This window comes from Taudactylus pleione, unplaced genomic scaffold (assembly GCF_031769625.1).
Source record: "Taudactylus pleione unplaced genomic scaffold, aTauple2 ptg000485l, whole genome shotgun sequence".
NCBI lineage: Eukaryota > Metazoa > Chordata > Amphibia > Anura > Myobatrachidae > Taudactylus > Taudactylus pleione.
This window is the reverse complement of record NW_028284887.1, coordinates 7,647,500-7,668,794: the sequence shown is the minus strand read 5'-3', so window position 1 is coordinate 7,668,794 and position 21,295 is coordinate 7,647,500. Positions and strand designations below refer to the sequence as shown.

The 21,295-nt window shown below is 46.4% G+C and overlaps 1 protein-coding gene across 1 annotated transcript in view; it reads left to right on the top strand.

The window, feature by feature from the left end:
- Positions 1 to 21,295, top strand: part of AIPL1 (AIP like 1 HSP90 co-chaperone) — a 142,768-nt gene that overhangs the window by 30,993 nt on the left and 90,480 nt on the right. The window contains exon 2 of the mRNA XM_088449457.1: positions 14,023 to 14,202. Coding sequence (XP_088305583.1) covers positions 14,023 to 14,202 — 180 coding nt within the window. The remainder of the gene's footprint in view (positions 1 to 14,022; positions 14,203 to 21,295) is intronic.

Genomic DNA, 21,295 nt, shown 5'->3' with positions numbered 1-21,295 from the left:
AGTAGCCGCACGTGCATCAACAAAGTAGTGCCAAGCGTGCGCCTGTGTCATAAGTAAAGGGCTGGCTGGCTTGACCGTTAAAGGGTGCTGTAACCCCCGAAAGTACACTCCAGTCCAAACCAAAAAAAAATATATTTTCTGTGTTTGTGAATTGTGTGCGCAGTAGCCGCACGTGCATCAACAAAGTAGTGCCAAGCGTGCGCCTGTGTCAGAAGTAAAGGGCCGGCTGGCTTGACCGTTAAAGGGTGCTGTAACCCCCAAAGTACACTCCAGTCCAAACCAAAAAAAAAATTATTTTCTGTGTTTGTGAATTGTGTGCGCAGTAGCCGCACGTGCATCAACAAAGTAGTGACAAGCGTGCGCCTGTGTCATAAGTAAAGGGCCGGCTGGCTTGACCGTTAAAGGGTGCTGTAACCCCCAAAGTACACTCCAGTCCAAACCAAAAAAAAAATTATTTTCTGTGTTTGTGAATTGTGTGCGCAGTAGCCGCACGTGCATCAACAAAGTAGTGCCAAGCGTGCGCCTGTGTCATAAGTAAAGGGCCGGCTGGCATGACCGTTAAAGGGTGCTGTAACCCCCAAAGTACACTCCAGTCCAAACCAAAAAAAAAATATTTTCTGTGTTTGTGAATTGTGTGCGCAGTAGCTGCACGTGCATCAACAAAGTAGTGCCAAGCGTGCGCCTGTGTCATAAGTAAAGGGCCGGCTGGCTTGACCGTTAAAGGGTGCTGTAACCCCCAAAGTACACTCCAGTCCAAACCAAAAAAATATATATTTTCTGTGTTTGTGAATTGTGGCCCTCATTCAGAGCCGCACGTTACCAACAGTACTCTCGTTGCGTTCCGATGTTGACTAACCGCGCATGCGTCGGTGTTACACTGCGCATGTGCGTACGGCAGATTGTGAGCTTTTTTTCTCTCGTTCCTAAAATAGCGTACAGGAAGTGACATGTCAAATGTGATTGACAGAACAGGGCGTTTTTGGGTGTTGACGGGGGTGGAGATGGAAAAACGCAGACGTGGCGAGGCATTTTTGGGGCGTACATACATTAGCAGATGCGAACGTCAAATGTGTTCGGACCGTCACATACGTCACTGGAACATCCTCTTTCCCTTCAAAATGCTCGCACAGTTTAGGGTCTGGATTACTCGACCACATTGGCGATGGCCTTCTCCTCCGTCCCGGGACTCCATGATGTTGCAGCGATTAATCGCGGGTGGTCACAAAAGCAATTAGTGTTGTATTGAAAACCGGCTTGGTATGTGTTTGGAAAGCAGTTTATTGGGATAGCACAAAACCGTACGCAGGTGGAAATCATACCTGCTAATGTCAGGATTACACAATCAATTGGCGTACATTTTTGGGGGTTTTTTTTGGCCTCAATTTGTTGTTTATGGCCTATTGTGACAATAATGTCATCATGTTTTAATTAGCTCCCCTTTTTTTTATTAATGTGGAATTTGCATCGTTATGTGATTTTTTAAACGTTCCTTCAAGAGGCCTTTTTTTTTAAAAAATGAAATGGTTTTTGGTGTCCTTTTTTGCCTTTAGGGCCAGGATTAAATGTAACCCATTTGTACAATAATGTCACAATACAATGTCAGATTTTTAACATAAATTTATTGTTTAAACACAAACCAATTGGCATAATATTTTGTTTTGTTTTTTTCTGGCAAAGATACTTTTTATCAAAAATAAATAATCACTAACTGCTAACATAAACGTACAAAAATAAATTAAAAACATTTCACAAGAAAGGAGAGGGAAGTTTTGACCAGAAAGGAATATGAGCCAAGCACAGAAGGAGTGTGGGAAAAGTCGCCATTGCTGTCACCGTTTTTTCGCCCGTTTGGATGGGGGAGGGTGGGCGCCAGACCGGGTCCGGGATGCCATCGGGCTGGCCTGTCCAGAGGCAGATGTTGTGGCCTCTGGACTAGGCACAGGGCTAGGCACATTTGGAGGATTGGCTGATGTTGTGCCAGAGGTGGAGGATCCTGATGTTCCGGCAGGAAGGGAGGTCGGCTCCACCATGTGCTGGCGAACGAGCTGCTCCAGGGCATCGGCAATGCGGATGTTGGCCCTGGTATTTTCCGCCAGGGCCTGACCAATGGTCACGTTGGCCGCAGCATTCTGCTCCAGGGCCTCAGCCACCCGTATCAGACTGGCGTCCATCCTCTGCAGAATCTCCGTATGGAAATCCGATTTTAAATTGAGTTCTGTGAGGAGGCCCTCTGCCTGCGAGGGGGCACGCCCTGGACTGGCTTCTGCAGGGTCCTCAGCCGGATGTACTGGTTCCTCCCCTGCAGAGCCAGCAGAAATTCTGCGGCCAAGGCTTCCCTCTGGAGCAGACTCATCCGCCTGTGTCTCTGTTGGAAAAATGAGAAAAGAGTCACATTAGAATCTACATATTGGCACAATAGCATTTCAGAGTTGGTGACATCACAATACTTACCTGGGCCAACATGAGGAGCCGCAAAGTCTGGCATGTCCGTATCCATGTTGGACACGCCAAACACCTCCACAGGCTGCACACACCCCTGTGCCAGCTCTTCTAAATCCGTCAACTCCAATGACACAGGGGTGGGACCCCCACCTGTCCCCCTTGCATGCCTAGCCCTGTCCGCGAGTTTTTGCTTTAGGCGATATTTGAAGTCGCCCCATCTGTGGGGAAAAATGGAAGCCATTATCCTTTGGTTTAAAATGGGGTTTGTTTTTAGGGGGGGCAAGGGTTTACTTACCGCCGTTTGACATCCCGGGCTAGACGGACATAATCACCCACTCTATTGACAGCAACGGCTACCTCTTCCCACATTCTCCACTTCTGGCTTAGACTCATATTCCTGTCTGCCTGTGGCAGGATGTCCACACACTTCTGGATCAAAACCTCCATCTCCTTTCTTGTGAAATGTGGCTGCCTTTTTTTTTTGCCCGCTTTGGCCGGAATACTGGGCCCAGCAGCCTCTTCCATGTCATCCTCCTCACCTATTTGTGTAAATTTACAGACTTCACAAAATCACAACTTGCCTAATCTTATGTTTCAAATTAATCGTTGATAGAAAATGCATGAAAGACTTACCGCCTGACTCTTGGCCATTTTTTCCCTGGTCTGTCGCCATGTCTGAGGTCCAAACAAGAAATACACCAGAATTTGAATGTGTTTTCGTGACGTATTTATACATGCGTCCTTATTTTGCGGCCGCATCATTGATTGTGCGGCCCTATGATCCCTCCTTAATTTGTGCGGGAAACGAAACACTATTTATGGCTTGGTGTGTCTCAAGTCGAGGTGGCGTTTTTGGATTGTTGGAGGTTATCTTGGCTGGAGTTTATTGATTGCGTAGAAAGGAGTTGGCGGTTGGAGATTCGTTTGTTGGTTAGATTTGCGTTTTTTTTCCATTATCTTTGTTGGTTTATATTTTTGGGACCTCGTTTCTTGATTTGGTAAGTTTTGTGAAGTCTAACTTTTGTTCAGTTGTTGTTTCATTGTGTTTCGTATATTTTGTAATTTTTGGATCCCTAATTTTTTCTCTTTTAGATTTTGTTTATTTTCGACCCCAAAGACCTTTTGATTTTGCATCTTAGATATTTGCTCTTGGTAAGTCTATTTTTTATCTTGTATTAGCGAACTAATTAGCGCATTTTTAGTAGTTACTCTTGTGACTTGTATTAGCGAACTAATTAGCGCATTTTAAACAGCTTAATAATCATTCTAACTTTTTGGTGGTTTATCTTTCGCTTTTTGAGCCAACATTTCGACCCGTTTTGATGTACTGTGTTAAATGTCGCTTTGCGGTTTTGCTAAATGGGTGTTTGGCATATTTTAACTTTGGTCTAGCACAAAATTTTTGAACAAATATGCACAGAGTGAAATGTGTCAAGTAATTTTGGTGTTTATTTTCAGTTTGGACATATCATGACAATACCCCAGCATGTAAGCAGCAATGGATGGTATCATCAAGCTAAGTTGTTTTAATATAGTTTTGGGGTGGGTCAAAAGCCTTACTTTGAAATCTTTGAATTTCAGGTTGATCTGGGGCGGATTGTTCTGGCCATGCTCCCGGAAGCCGACCAACCTCAATCTCATCCCAGGCGTAGGCATCGTAGGCATGCAAGGGCCCAGATATTTCGAACACGTGTCACCCTTTTTGGAATGCCCGATGATGAGGTTTTAAGATGCTACCGTCTACCTCCCAAAATCATCATAGACACTCTCTCATTAATAGAAAGTGATCTTGAGCGGCAAATTGACAGTCCAACAGCAATACCACCACTGACGCAATTTATGGCGGTGTTACATTTCTGTGCCTCAGGATCGTTTCAAACAACGGTGGGAATAGTGGCGGGCATCTCCCAATCCTCCTTTTCCCAGATCCTGAGGGCAGTGATGGAGGCACTTTTCAAGCACCTCCATCATTTTATTCAAATGCCTTTGGATATGGGTGCCCTTAGTGTGGCCAAGGCCAATTTTTACCAAATAGCTGGCTTCCCACACATCATAGGGGTTGTGGATGGTACTCACATACCACTTCAGCCTCCAGCACGGCTGGAGCCAATATTTAGAAACAGGAAACACTATCACTCCCTGAATGTAATGGTGGTATGTGATGCCTCCCTCCAGATCCTGTCCCTGAATGCTAAATTACCAGGAAGTGCACATGACTCCTTCGTCATCCGGCAATCAGGGATATGGCAGAAATTAACCAACCTACAAGCTGGTGATGCGTGGCTTCTGGGTAAGTGGAGACCTTTAGTACATAACAATGTTAATCTTGATACACAGTGTTCCTGATGTTGTCTCTTATTTTTCACAGGAGACAGTGGATACCCTTGCATGTCCTGGCTGCTCACTCCTTATTTGGCTCCCACACCAGGCCCACAAAGTGAGTATAATTCCGCACTTACAGCCACCAGGCAAGTGGTGGAGCGCTGTATCGGCCTTTTAAAAGGCCGATTCAGATGCCTCCACCGCTCTGGTGGCGAGCTCATGTATTTGCCGGATATGGTGTCGAAAATTGTGGTCCTGTGTGGGATATTTCACAACATCGCCATAAGGAGTGGTGTCCCAATGCAGCCAGAGGATGCCTTACCTGAGGATGGCCCCCCCGAGGTTGGTCGGAGGTCAGTATGTGGGGGGGCCATACGCGATGATGTGGTGGCCAGATTTTTTAGGTAAGTTTGACCAAAACTACAGTGTTTATACCTAATGTGTTTGTGTTTGTTTGCGAACATCTAATTTATTTTTATTTTTTTCACCATCTTCTGTTTGTTCACATAATCTTTGCCACTCCAACGCTCACTACGTCCTGCTACCCTTACCAAACCTGGATCTGGTGATTTTGGGCATATATTCTGGAACCCATATCGCAACGCCATGTTTGTGGAATCATGTTGGCATGGTCCTTCGTCAACCAGTTCTTGATTGTTTTTTTTATTTAAATATTTTATTTGTATGTGTTGTATTTGAGATTATCACTGTTTTTTTTTTTTGGGAGTGACCACTTTGATTTCTTATTTATGTTGTGAATAAATGTTTGGAGAGTGAAATGGTCTTCCTTTTTTTGGACGTTAACAGCAAGTGTAACCAGGTTAACACACCTTACATTTGACTAAGGGGTAATCCAGTACTGACACCAGTTGATGTAAACTGAAATATGTTTTCAGGTTCCCAACCCACACCAAAAGGAAGCCTGTCCAAACCTTTGGATTTTGAAGATTGGCCTAAGCAGCTTGCACACCAACTAGGAACCTGTAAAATGTCGAAATATCTAATTGACACTACACCCAAAAAGGGAAATGACATTGTTACTGTTATGTGTTTCTTGTGGCTGTTTAACATACAAATACAAAACACAATCGAACTTTTAAAAAAGGGAAATCCTTGCAGGAACAGTCTACTTATGTCAGGGAAAACTATTTTTGTTTTGGAAAAAAAGAATGAGCCAGAACGTATATTAGAACAAAAAAATTTATTTAGAAAACGAAAATAAACAAAAAAAACTACTGGCGAAGGATGCCAGACAGCCGGTCAAGGCCCACAAGAATGCCAATGACATGTTGGCGCATCTGGCCAACACATTCGTCCACCTCTTGTCGACGCCTCTGTTCCTCTGTTGGTGAGAAAAGTGTGTGGATTAATAAAACAATAGGGAATCCACATTAAAAAAACAAAAACACAACGAAATCACTCCTAAACCTAAAACAAAAAAAACCAAAACAAAAAGGGGGTGCTGCCAAAAATACAAGGCCTATGTACAAATTCCCACAGGTGTGATATGTGTATGTTGAAATCAGCAGGAAGAGGTAAAGGCAAGCTGCTAAATCACCAAAAGTAAACCAAACAAGCACGAATAAAGGCACGACACATGATTACATACAAACAGTTTGTGGTTAAAAAAAATGTGAAAGAAAAACATACCGGGAGCCAAAACGGGAGCTCCGGAAGTCCCTCCATGTTCTTCCTCGGAGGAGCCTTCATTCCCCAAAGAACGGGGAGGGGTAATGACGGACTCCGGGGAGGGGGTAATTGGAAGAGGGGTGGGTGGAGGAGAGGGGGAAGTGGGACGGAGGGGAAGGAGGCCCGACAGTTCCGGGAGAGGGTCTTGGAAGGCTGGGGAGGAGTGGGGTATAGGGGAAATATTTGGGGTGGAGTGTTGGCTGGGGGTTGGGGATAGTGGCCGGGAACGCCGTCTGGCCGGACGGTGACGGCGTAGTCTTGGCTGTCCTCCTAAAATATGTCAAACAAATTGAGGTTAGTTTCTGGGCAAATCCGGGGCCCAAATAAAAAAAAAAAAACCACCAACAAAAAACATGCAAATAGGAGTAGAATGAAAAAAACAGAAATAGAGGGAAAACATGCACACGCAGATATGAGGACAAATAATAAATAGGACAGACAGGAAAACATGCACACGCAGATATGAGGACAAATAATAAATAGGACAGACAGGAAAACATGCACACGCAGATATGAGGACAAATAATAAATAGGACAGACAGGAAAACATGCACACGCAGATATGAGGACAAATAATAAATAGGACAGACAGGAAAACATGCACACGCAGATATGAGGACAAATAATAAATAGGACAGACAGGAAAACATGCACACGCAGTTTGCCCCACAAACACAAACATGAAAACCACAATACATAACACTTACTTTCCAGGATCTGCATGCGAAAGCATGCCAGCAAGCGGGGCGTTCGCCATTGCAGGTCTGACCACCTGCGCTCCAGCTGCCCGATGTTGCGGCGTGAACCTAAGGACCGCAGGCGGGACCGTGCCTCCGCATACGCGGAGCGCTTCTGCCGGTTGGTGATGGGTGGAGGCTGGCTGGTGATACGGCGATCCATCACCTCCGTAAGCACCAGCAGCTCGCGCCTGGTGAATGCGGAGGCTCTCATGATGGCAATGGTGTTTTTCATACAAAACATTTTTGATAAAGTGTGCAATAAATTTCTGATTGGCTAATGTATTTTGGAAATTAACAGGAGCAATTTTATTGGTTAGTGTATGAGTCATGTGTTCAACAGGGCCAGAAATCTCTGGAGAGTTATGATAGGCTTGATGCAGTGACATGCGTTTGCAAATTTAAATAAAGAAATGAACCCCGGAAAATATGCGAGGATCCACAGCAATAGAACAATTGTTTAATTGTGGTTCACATGTTTTTTGAACAATAAAAGCGAATGTTCCATCCGTACGTATTCTGCGGGTAAACACAAACACGGACAAGAGTAAAGTTTCTTGCATTGTGTTGAAAAAAAAACAACAATTAAGCTAATTGATACATTGATTGGCATGATACGATTGAGGGAGGTAGGCAGAATAAAGGAGCAGGTAATCGACATCTGACAAGGCCACTTCCGGTTTCACTTGTGCGTGCGTTCCCTTCAAGCCATTTCGGGGATGTACGCTCGCTATTTCGCACGCTCGTTAGTTAGAGGAGGAGTCGCCTGAGTTTAGGGAGGAATTTTAGATGCGAAAGAAAATACGAGCGAGCCATTGAATTTAAATAATTTTGTACGTACGCCTAACGTACGTGCGCCCGCTTGCGAGTGGGTCTGAATGAGGGCCTGTGTGCGCAGTAGCCGCACGTGCATCAACAAAGTAGTGCCAAGCGTGCGCCTGTGTCATAAGTAAAGGGCCAGCTGGCTTGACCGTTAAAGGGTGCTGTAACCCCCAAAGTACACTCCAGTCCAAACAAAAAAATAATTATTTTCTGTGTTTGTGAATTGTGTGCGCAGTAGCCGCACGTGCATCAACAAAGTAGTGCCAAGCGTGCGCCTGTGTCATAAGTAAAGGGCCGGCTGGCTTGACCGTTAAAGCGTGCTGTAACCCCCAAAGTACACTCCAGTCCAAACCAAAAAAAAAATTATTTTCTGTGTTTGTGAATTGTGTGCGCAGTAGCCGCACGTGCATCAACAAAGTAGTGCCAAGCGTGCGCCTGTGTCATAAGTAAAGGGCTGGCTGGCTTGACCGTTAAAGGGTGCTGTAACCCCCAAAGTACACTCCAGTCCAAACCAAAAAAATATATATTTTCTGTGTTTGTGAATTGTGTGCGCAGTAGCCGCACGTGCATCAACAAAGTAGTGCCAAGCGTGCGCCTGTGTCATAAGTAAAGGGCCGGCTAGCTTGACCGTTAAAGGGTGCTGTAACCCCCAAAGTACACTCCAGTCCAAACCAAAAAAAAAATTATTTTCTGTGTTTGTGAATTGTGTGCGCAGTAGCCGCACGTGCATCAACAAAGTAGTGCCAAGCGTGCGCCTGTGTCATAAGTAAAGGGCTGGCTGGCTTGACCGTTAAAGGGTGCTGTAACCCCCAAAGTACACTCCAGTCCAAACCAATAAAATATATATTTTCTGTGTTTGTGAATTGTGTGCGCAGTAGCCGCACGTGCATCAACAAAGTAGTGCCAAGCGTGCGCCTGTGTCATAAGTAAAGGGCCGGCTGGCTTGACCATTAAAGGGTGCTGTAACCCCCAAAGTACACTCCAGTCCAAACCAAAAAAATATATATTTTCTGTGTTTGTGAATTGTGTGCGCAGTAGCCGCACGTGCATCAACAAAGTAGTGCCAAGCGTGCGCCTGTGTCATAAGTAAAGGGCCAGCTGGCTTGACCGTTAAAGGGTGCTGTAACCCCCAAAGTACACTCCAGTCCAAACCCCAAAAAAAAATATTTTCTGTGTTTGTGAATTGTGTGCGCAGTAGCCGCACGTGCATCAACAAAGTAGTGCCAAGCGTGCGCCTGTGTCATAAGTAAAGGGCCGGCTGGCTTGACTGTTAAAGGGTGCTGTAACCCCCAAAGTACACTCCAGTCCAAACCAAAAAAAAAATGATTTTCTGTGTTTGTGAATTGTGTGCGCAGTAGCCGCACGTGCATCAACAAAGTAGTGCCAAGCGTGCGCCTGTGTCATAAGTAAAGGGCCGGCTGGCTTGACCATTAAAGGGTGCTGTAACCCCCAAAGTACACTCCAGTCCAAACCAAAAAAATATATATTTTCTGTGTTTGTGAATTGTGTGCGCAGTAGCCGCACGTGCATCAACAAAGTAGTGCCAAGCGTGCGCCTGTGTCATAAGTAAAGGGCCGGCTGGCTTGACCGTTAAAGGGTGCTGTAACCCCCAAAGTACACTCCAGTCCAAACCAAAAAAAAAAATATTTTCTGTGTTTGTGAATTGTGTGCGCAGTATCCGCACGTGCATCAACAAAGTAGTGCCAAGCGTGCGCCTGTGTCATAAGTAAAGGGCCGGCTGGCTTGTCCGTTAAAGGGTGCTGTAACCCCCAAAGTACACTCCAAACCAAAAAAAAAATTATTTTCTGTGTTTGTGAATTGTGTGCGCAGTAGCCGCACGTGCATCAACAAAGTAGTGCCAAGCGTGCGCCTGTGTCATAAGTAAAGGGCCGGCTGGCTTGACCGTTAAAGGGTGCTGTAACCCCCAAAGTACACTCCAAACCAAAAAAAAAAATATTTTCTGTGTTTGTGAATTGTGTGCGCAGTAGCCGCACGTGCATCAACAAAGGAGCAGCGCCAAGCGTGCGCCTGTGTCCCATAAGTAAAGAGCCGGCTGGCTCATTTCTTAAAGGCTGGTGTAATCCACAAAGTGCACTACTCTCCAGCAAAAATAAAAAAATATTTTCTGTGTTTAGCCGCACGTATATATCAAATCGATATAACATAAATGGAGGACCAAACTTTCTCCGATAAAAATAAAATAGAGAAAGATCAAGAACCACTTCCTCCTAGTGCTGAAGCTGCTGCCACTAGACCTGACATAGATGATAACATGCCATCAACGTTGTCTGCCAATGCCGATGCCCAATGTCATAATAGAGGGCACATACAATCCCAAATGACAAAGTTCAGGAAAATGACCTTGAAAAAAACATTTAAATCAGCTGAAGAGAAACGTAAACTTGCCAATATGCCATTTACGACACGGAGTGGCAAGGAACGGCTAAGGTCGATCCCTAGTATGTTCATGACTAGTGGTTCAGCTTCACATGACGATGGAAGCCCTCCTCCCACTAAAAAAATCAAAAGAGTTAAGCTGGCAAAAACACAGCGAAGAACTGTGCTTTCTAAGAAGATATCACAAATCCCCAAGGAGAGTCCAAGTGTGGTGGTGGTTGCGATGCCTGACCTTCCCAGCACTGGACGGGAAGAGGTGGCTCTTTCCACCATTTGCACGCCCCCTGCAAGTGCTGAAAGGAGCACCCACAGTCCACTTGCTGATATGCAAATTGAAGATGTCACTGTTGAAGTACAACAGGATGAGGATACTGGTGTAGCTGGCGCTGAGGAGGAAGTTGGCGAGGAGGATTCTGATGGTGATGTGGTTTGTTTAAATCAGGCTCCGGGGGAGACAGTTGTTGTCCGTGGGATGAAAAGCCCATCACGGTCATGCCTGGGCAGAAGACCAACCATTCCACCTCTTTGGTCTGGCAATATTTCTATCCAAATCCGGACAACAACTGTCTTGCCATATGTACCATATGTAAAGGTGAAATAAGTAGGGGTAGGGACGTCAACCACCTAGGAACATCCTCCCTTATACGGCACCTGCAGCGTGTTCATAAAAAGTTACTGTCAAGTTCAGAAACTTTGGCTAAGATCGTAAGCAGTCCAGGGACACCTAAATCCCGTTGTCCTGTTGTATCCAAGCGCCTGCAAACCACACCGTCAACTCCCTCCTCGTCAATTTCCTCCTTAGTCAGGATCGGAAGTAGTCCTGCAGGCCATGTCACTGGCATGACTGACTCTCCTATCCGGGATTCCTCCGGAGGATCCGGCATTGCTACGCCTACTGCTGCCGCTGCTGCTGTTGCTGCTGCTGGGAGTCGTTCATCATCCCAGAGAGGAAGTAGGAACACCACTACTTTTACTAAACAATTGACCCTCCAACAGTCCTTAGCGAGGAGGATGAAGTACGACAGCAGTCATCCTGAAGCAAAACGTATAACTGAGGCCTTGACTGCTATGTTGGTGTTAGACGTGCGTCCGGTATCCGCCATTAGTGCAGTGGGATTTAGACAATTGATGGAGGTAGTGTGTCCCCGGTTCCAAATCCCGTCTAGATTCCACTTCACTAGGCAGGCGATACCGAGACTGTACAGAAACGTCAGAAAAAGTGTCCTCAGTGTCCTGAAAAATGCCGTTGTACCCAATGTCCACTTAACCACGGACATGTGGACAAGTGGAACCGAGCAGACTAAGGACTATATGACTGTGACAGCCCACTGGGTAGATGTATCACCTTACGCAGCAACAGCAGCTGCGTCACCAGTAGCAGCATCTCAGAAACGCCAGCTCGTTCCAAGGCAGGCTACGCTGTGTATCACCGGTTTCAGTAAGAGGCACACCACCGACAACCTCTTAGAGAAACTGAGGGAAATCATCGCCCAGTGGCTTACCCCACTTAGACTCTCCTGGGGATTTGTGATATCTGACAACGCCACCAATATTGTGCGGGCATTACATCTGGGCAAATTCCAGCACGTCCCATGTTTTGCTTACACAATAAACTTGGTGGTGCAGAATTTTCTGAAAAGCGACAGGGGCGTGCAGGAGACGCTTTGGGTGGCCCGAAAAATTTCTGGCCACTTTTGCCATTCAGCGACTGCGTGCCGAAGACTGGAGCGCCAGCAAACACTCTTGAACCTGCCCCGCCATCACCTGAAGCAAGAGGTTGTGACGCGGTGGAACTCAACCCTCTATATGCTTCAGAGGACGGAGGAGCAGCAAAAGGCCATACAAGCCTATACATCCACCTATGACATAGGCAAAGGAGGGGGTATGCACCTGACTCAAGCGCAGTGGAGAATGATTTCCGTGTTGTGCAAGGTTCTCCAGCCCTTCGAACTTGCCACACGTGAAGTCAGTTCAGACACTGCCAGCTTGAGTCAGGTCATTCCCCTCATCAGGCTTTTGCAGAAGCAGCTGGAGAAAGTGAAGGAGGAGCTAAGACAGAGCGATTCCGCTCGGCATGTGGGACTTGTGGATGAAGCCCTTGATTCGTTTTGCCAGGATTCCAGGGTGGTCAATCTGTTGAAATCAGACCACTACATTTTGGCCACTGTGCTCGATCCTAGGTTTAAAGCCTATGTGGTGTCTCTCTTTCCGGCCGACACAAGCCTGCAGAGGTGCAAAGACCTGCTGGTGAACACACTGTCAGCTGAAGCGGAACGTGACACGTCAACAGCTCCTTCTTCATTTTCTCCCGCAACTGGGGCTGCCAGGAAAAAACTTAGGTATCCTAAGCAACCCGCTGGCGGTGATGCAGGGCAGGCAGGACCAAGTTTGGACATCTGGTCCGGACTGAAGGACCTGGCAACAATTTCTGACATGTCTACTGTCACTGCATATGATACTGTCACCATTGACAGAATGGTGGAGGATTACATCGGTGACAGCATCCAAGTAGGCATGTCAGACAGTCCATACCTGTACTGGCAGGAAAAAGAGGCAATTTGGAGGCCCCTGTACAAACTGGCTCTATTTTACCTGAGTTGCCCCCCCTCCAGTGTGTACTCCGAAAGAGTGTTTAGTGCAGCCGGGAACCTTGTCAGCGAAAGGCGTAGGAGGTTGCTTCCACAGAATGTGGAGAAGATGATGTTCATCAAAATGAATTATCAGCTCTTCCAGGGAGACCAGCCTCCAGAACGTACAGAGGGACCTGTGGTGGTGGATTCAAGTGGGGACGAGTTAATACTTTGTGAGGATGAGGATGTACACACTGAAGAGGGTGAGGAATCAGTGGATGAGGAGGATGAGGATGACATCTTGCCTCCGTAGAGCCAGTTTGTGCAGGGACAGATTAATTGCCAGCTTGTTTTGTGGGGGCCCAAACGAACCAATCATTTCAGCCACAGTTGTGTGGCAGACCCTGGCGCTGAAATGATTGGTTTGTTAAAGTGTGCATGTCCTGTTTATACAACATAAGGGTGGGTGGGAGGGCCCAAGGACAATTCCATCTTGCACCTCTTTTTTTTCTTTGCATTATGTACAGTTTGGGGCCTAGTTTTTCAAACTGCCATCCTGTCTGCCACTGCAGTATCACGCCTAGATGGGTCACGTGTTTGTGCCGCCCACTCGTGTCGCTTAGCATAGTCATCCAGCTACCTCGGTGCAACCTTTTGGACATAAAAACACTATTGTGAGGTGTTCAGAATAGACTGGAAATGAGTGGAAATTAAGGTTATTGAGGTTAATAATAGCATAGGAGCAGAAAAACCTACAAATTCTGTGATTTTAGCTGTTTTTATGCTTTTTTTCAAAAAAATACAGATCCAAAACACAAAACCCAGAACCCAAAACACGGAAGGGTGGTTTTGGCAAAACCAATCCAGATCCAAAACACGAAGAAAGATCCAGATCCAAAACCAAAACACAAAACACGAAAAGTGGCCGGTGCACACCCCTACCTCAAAAGCAGTTAGGCTTCCTGTGTGTTCTAATACTTTTCTGTTACACTGGGACAGAAATAGCCAATGATAATAAACATGTTACATTCTCATTTCGTTAGGTGACATTCCATTTTCGAACGTTAAAATGCGACAGTGAGCAAACAGTTATCGATGACAGCAAAAAAGTGGGTACCCCCATGGAAATCATTATTGGAAACATGTTTAAGCTGGAAGTGTGGGAGATGCTGCTCGCGTCAATGAGGATTGGTGAGGTGGCCGAATTTTGGTGTGATGTCACAGTGAGTATTTCTGGTGCATTCTATACTGATCATTGTTTTTAGTATTTGTTGGTGATTGTACTGTAGTTATTATATGCATAGTTTAATTCTTATAGGTTTGCACAGTATAAACAAACATATTTGAAAACTTGTATACCATTTGTTGTGACTAATAATCATTGTTAGGTACTGTATGCTGCTTTCATGTGCTTTTCAATACAGTAGTGACTGCTATAAACACTGCATGCTATTTCTTTGCCATCAGTATAGCCGGCCCGCTTTCCACATTTAGCCACAAATTATTCACTTTCCACATTTGGTCACAAAATGTCACACGTTTCGCCAACAGAATTTGGCCAATCATAGGGCCTGATTCAGAGCCGGACGTTATTTGCGAACGGTCGTTCTGAAAAAAGGGCTGGCTTTTTAAATGAAGTGCTCGCTCTTTGCGGTCTGTTGACGCCTCTAAGCCTGAACGAGCGAACAAAACCTGCGGCCGCTATTTTGATAAAAACGCCCCCTAGCCGCTCGCATCCTACGTCATCTCTGCTATTTATTAGATTAATTGAGTACATCGAAAGGCGTCTGAACTGCTCGCAGTGCTTGTGGTTGGATTTTCCTACCGCAATCATGCGAACAGTTCAGGCTAAGAAACAACCAAGTGACGTGGTCGATGACGCTGCTTTGTTAATCATGCACACCCTTAAAACGCCCGTTTTGACACGCCTGTGTTCGGATCTCCGCTCCCCGTTTTCAAGCACCTTCCCCTGTTACCACCCACAAACGCCTCATTCTGTCACTCAAATTAGCAGGCATGCGCTATTTTGCGAGCACATGAATTTTGACCGCACTGACTGGTTTGCACATGCGTATTACGAGCCGTACGCATGCGCAGTTGTGCGAACATCGCTCGGAGCGAACGAGCGGCCGCTTACGAGCGGCTCTGAATCAGGCCCATAGTGCACAGCAGAATAAATTGACTCTTGCCTTCCCTGTTTTAGCCATACTGCAAAATGCAAGTTTACAAGTACAGTGTGGCAGGGCAAAGTCAAACCAAAACTCAAAGCCTCTTATGCACCACTGCGGAATGGCATGCTGTACTGCAAAACTCCATTTGCACGAAATTCACTGGCAATTTTGAACTTCTCATTATATTTCTATCTGAGGGTAGGGGAATAGGCTGTTACAAAATTACTTTTCATATTTTCTGTATTACAAAGCTGTGTAAAACCTTATTTAAGGATAAAACTATATAGTCTTACAAAATGGCAATATAGGAATCCTTGTATTTGCCAGGGAGATGTAATCAGCATCCCGACAGGATGCCGGCTGTCACAATACCGACAGCTGCATTCCCGACTGTCAGAATACTGACAGATTGCGGAGGTAAGTATTAGGGTTAGGGGGAGGTTTAGGCACTATGGGGAGGGTTAGGCACTATGGGGAGGGTTAGGGTTATTCTACGGGATGGTAGGTTTAGGGTTAGGCTGCAGGAGGGGTGGGTTAGGGTTAGGGCGAGTGTTAGGGTAAGGGTTAATACTTAGAGAAATCTGTCAGGATTCTGATTGTCGGGATGCCCCTGTCAATATTCTGGCCATTGGCTTCCTGATCATCGGGATCCTGTACCCAATCCTTGCCAGGGTAGCCAATGTTCCCAAAAGAAAAGTGGGCAACTTTGTGCTTCTTCCAGTGTGGCAGTACAAATATTGAACAAGTTTCCCACCCTTGGGCCTGACTAAGGGTCCGATTCAGATGTGGATGCTAATGTCATCGCAGCCGCAATTTCTCATGGATCACAACTGTGAAAATATGCCAATATCTCATTCGCCCAGGGGCTGGCTGGCAACTTTCAGCCAAAAGGGGGCAAACACAACCATGTGGCCTCAATTTTTCCACCAGCAAACTGCGACAGAAAAAGTAATGTCCTAATGCTACAAAATAATAACACCCAGGTGAGTTCGCTCTCAATTTAGAAATATATCAATGTATGTGCTATTATCTTGTAGAATAAGAAATGCATAAATGTATTATCATGTAGTGTTAGCACCACCAAAAGCTGGGACTACTTGGCGGCGCTGGTGGCTTAACCATATGTTTGCAAATTTATGTACTCAGGGCCTGATTCAGAGCCAGATGCTCTGAAAGAGCGTTTGCTCCGAATCAGGGCGTTTTTTTTTTGGTGCGGCCTGTGGGCCGCTCGCATAGCTGTGGGTGACCACCCACAGCTATTGCTAGCAGCCAGGTGATGGTCGTGATGGTCTCGACCATCGCGACCATCGGGACTTGTGACGAGACCCTTGTGGTAGGGTCTCGTTCCCGCAAGCCCCAGTGAGCTTCTGGCTCTTAATAGAGCCGGAAGCTCACCACTGACATCACTCGTGATGTCAGTGGGGCCGCCCCCAAATGGCAGGCATTCCGTCGGGAAGGCCTCCATTTGGCCAGCCACCACCCCTGCCCGCCTCCAAAACGGTACGCGCTGTCGATCAAAATCTACAGCCGCCCCCTTTTGGAGCGAAACTAGCTGTCGCTAGCCGGGTCTCGCGCATGCACATGCCGGAGCCGGCTCCGGTGTGCGCATGCACAGTGGCCAAACATCGACCCGCTCGCGAGCGCATAGCGCTCGAGAGCGGGTCTGTATCAGGCACTGAGATCTCTGAAAGTGTTATTATTATATGGGACACAAATATCTTTACTTGCCTATGTGCAGAGTGCTGGGGGAATAGACTAACCCTTCCCTTACATGCACCTGTAATGGGCTTATATATTCATTTGAGCAATCACCATTTTTTGAGTATAATTTATTAAAAAAGTCTATACATCTTTTTAAAAAGTTTCTTAAATGCAAATACCCTTACTTTTCCATTTTTTTCAGAAATACAGTATATTACATTTCTGGGTAACTCTCATTCAGGGTATTGTACTGTAGCTGAGTTTGCTGTTATTTCCTCCCTGCACATATTACAGTTGGGTGGGCAATAAGCGGGAAGCAGGAAATGTTTCACTTCTATTGCTGGTGGAATTTGCTTTGTCTAAATGTGTAAATGATCGAAATATTGTCCAGCAGGAATCTGCTGCAGTGCCCCGTTTTTGCTTGTAAAAGCAGTCCCCATAGATTCTTTATTGTGCTCCTACCCCTCATATGTTCTGTGTTTTGCTCACCCTCTTCTACGTGCGCTCCTCTGTGCACCATTTCTGTATTTTATTTGTTGGGCTCCTCATCCCAACTCTCCCCCTGTATTGTATAAACACACTCAGTGGCTTAACTATAAATTTTGCTCTCCCCTCTCAAAAAAGTTTTGGGCGCCCCCCCCCCCCTTCAACGGCCAGTGTGTACCAGAAATATGTCTGTGAAAAACGTCACTCACAGACATATCGCTTCTGCTGCACAGCCGATGGGAGATACTGTATGTTTGCACATCTTTATCTATATATTTATCTCCTGACCACCCATACAGATGGAGTAGAGGCTGCGGGGAGGGGGACGGGACACATCCCCCCTGTCCAGAACCAGATAATGGTCTTTCAGTGTATGAATGACCCTCATCTGCAGGGAATCGGTATGAATTACCGCCGGACGTAATTCCCGACAGCGGCTGCCTGACATGGGTGAAAATCCCAATCATCCCCAGGTAAGTATTTACTAACCTAACCTCCCCCCTAACCCTAACCCTCCTTAGGGGTGCCTAACCCTAACCTTCCCCACAGTGCCTAACCCAAATCCCCCCTCTAAGTGCCTAAACCTAACCCCCCTTTCCCGCCACCTAAACCTAAGTCCCCCGGGGGGGTGCCTAACCCTAACCCTCCCTTACCCTAGCCTAACCCTAAGTCCCCCCGGGAGCCCTAAACCTAACTCTCCCCCCCGCGGCTGTCCGCGCTCTGCGCCCGGCATCCCTTCGATTGGGATGCCGGACGCCAGTCTCCCGGCGTCTGTAAAATGACAGGCGTCTAGATGTGGATGCCTGTCATTTAACCCTCGCCGGGATAAAGCAGTCGGGAAGCCGTCCGTCGGGATTACGTCCGCCAGCTTCCCGACTGCATACCATCTGCAGATATATCTGCTTAACACACACATTTGTAATACAAATCACAATGTCACCTGGCATGCTCTTAGGTAAGTAATGATTACAAAACCAGGGAATAGATTCTCTCTTCACTATAGTTTTTCTTTAGTGAAGAGAGAAACTATTGTGAAGATAAATTCAAACTATGGCCCTCATTCAGAGCCACTCGCTATTTGCGGTCGTTCGTTCTAAAACAAGGGGTGGCTATTCAAATGAACCGTTGGCTGTTTGCGTTCTGTTCACACCTCTATGTCTGAACGAGCGAGCAAAACTTGCGTTCGTTTTTTTGAAAAATACGCCCCCTGGCCGCTCGCATCCTACGTCATGTCCGCTATTTATTAGATTAATCGAGTACATCGAACAGGATATGAACTGCTCACTATTCTTGTGGTTGGTTTTTTCAACCGCTATTTTGCGAGCAGTTCTGAGTTAAAAAAACCCAAATGACGTGGTCATTGACGCTGCTATATTAATTATGCACACCCATAAAACGCCCGTTTTGACCTTTAAGCACGCCTGCGTTCTGATCTCCACTCCCCGTTTTCAAGCACCTTCCCCTGTTACCACCCACATACGCCTTATTCTGTCACTCAAAATAGCAGGCACTCGCTATATTGCGTACAAACAATTTTCGGCCGCACTGACTGGTTCGCGCATGCGTACTAAAAACCGTACGCATGCGCAGATGTGTGAACATCGCTCGGAACGAGCGTACTGCCGCTAGCGAGTGGCTCTGAATCAGGGCCTATATCCTGGTTTTGTTATTATCCAGATGACATGTTGATTTGGGATTTGTACCCCCTTTTGTTATTTTTAATTTAACATAATATATATAGCCAGCAGTACTATACAGCCCACTGACTGAGGGCCTGATTCAGAGGCGCTCGCAAAAAGCGAGCACTCGCTCTGAATCAGGGCGGGCGCTTGGTTTTTAAGTTGTGGCCTCTTGGCTGCTCGCATAGCTGTGGGTTACCACCCACAGCTTATGAGCGGCCATGATGATGGTCCCAATGGTCAAGACCATCGCGACCATCGGGCTTGCGACGAGACCCTTGTGGTAGGGTCTCGAGGCCGCAAGCCCCAGAGAGCTTTCGGCTCTAACAGAGCCGAAAGCTCTCTCACTGACATCACTGGTGATATCAGTGAGGTCACCCACAAACGGCAGGCGTTCGCTTGGGAACGCCTCCATTTGTGAAGCCACCCACCGGCCACGCCTACAAAAGGGGTTGAGCTGTTGATCAACATCGACAGCCGCCCCTTTTGTAGTGAGTCCCGGAGCGAGCACTTTTTGCCCTCGCTCCGGGGCTCACGCACGCCGGTTGCGAGCGCACAGCGTTTGCGACCGGATCTGAATCAGGCCCTGAGTTTCTGTGACTTTCTATGTGTTCAGAGCATAGTAGCCTTAAGTTTTACATCTGAAAGGTTGGTTTGCGGCAGCATGGTAACAGGGATACTATATACAGATTCTCAGTATCAGACACAGGGTCATTACTAGTAATGTTACTTCGAACATAAAATGCTTTGATTTGTTATTTGAGCTTTTTGACGCATAAAAGCAAGCTGTTGGTTGACAAGCTACAGCATGAAACTGTACTATGTTGTTTATTATGGAGGACAGGGGAAAACATTTTCTTACAGTTTACTATTTAATATGTATTTTACAGCTACCTTTGCTAATTTTTTCACATTAACATTACTATATCAGTGTTGGGTAATAAACAGCACTGGGGAAATATGCCACCCTTAGAGCGGTCACATGCATCACTCCTTATAGGCTTCAGTCTAGGGCCCAGTGGTATATGGTACTGTTGGCAGGGCTCACACAAGTATCATGTTCCTGTAAATTAAGAACTACAGTAGATTTTATGTACTGCTAATTGAATGGTTGTTAATTGATTTTCTTCCCACATGAAGTCATAAGTTTCCAGTACTTTCTTTACCACCAGCTAAATTAGCTGGTGGTAAAGAAAGTACTGGGAAGTTATGACTAATCAACAGCAACCAGTCTGACTGTCTGTGAAAGTCACATGCGTTGGCTATAGCACTAAAGGAGAGTCCTATGGACACCCTGCTTAATCATTTAGGAGTAGGTGTGTGCTGAGCTGCAGTGGGAGACTGCTCGTGGCTGCTGAACAGCAGCCACAGCAGACTCCTATGCCTGTGGGGGGGAGCGATCACCCTGATCGTGCCCCCCCTGGCCTTGAGCCGGGCATGGGGGCTCAGGGTGCCCCCCTTCCCTAACTTTTTTCCCCTATTTTCAGGAAGGGGGTGTGGCCACGCCTCCAGCTATTAGGCCATGCCCCCTGCTCTGTACCTGCGGCTCTTGGCAGGCCTGGGTGCAGTCAGTAACACAGCAGTCAGTGCGGCTGCCTCTCTCCCCTCACTTTGATGCCGGCGCTGCCCTCATTCAGGGACAGTAGGTACGCCACTGACACCCCTTCCCCATGTTCTTTATTATGCTCCATATACTCTCTCCTCCCATCTTAAATGTACCTCATTCTCCCCAACTCTGTTCTGCAATGTGCTCACCTCTTCACTTTTCACTTACTTTAGGACCTGGACGGCTTCCTGTTCCCTCTCCATTTCCTCTCTGCTTACTATATGGCTCCTCTGATAGACAACAGCAGAGCTGGATTATCATCTCATGGGGCCCTAGGCAGGTTATAGATTCAGGGCACCTCCATCTTTGATCCACCCCTGAAAAAAAATATTTTTGATAAATTGGAGCTGAAGACAAAGTCTAAAAAGCACCTTCTCCATTATAAATGGAAATATATATATGTATATATATATATATATATATATATATATATATATATATAGTGATATCTTGGGGGTAATTAGCTCGGCAGAGGGTGGGTTGGTACAGTGTTTAGGTGCTTAATGAGGGTCCACACACAGCTTTCAAGTAAAACAAATGAGATGGTGCTTTATTTCCGGGAGGGAAAACAGGTACAACACAAAGGACCTGAAAAAAATAAACAACCTAGCCCCTGTTTATGGCGTCTAACTCACTTCTTGAGCCCTCTCTAATGTGGTGCAGCTAGTCTGCC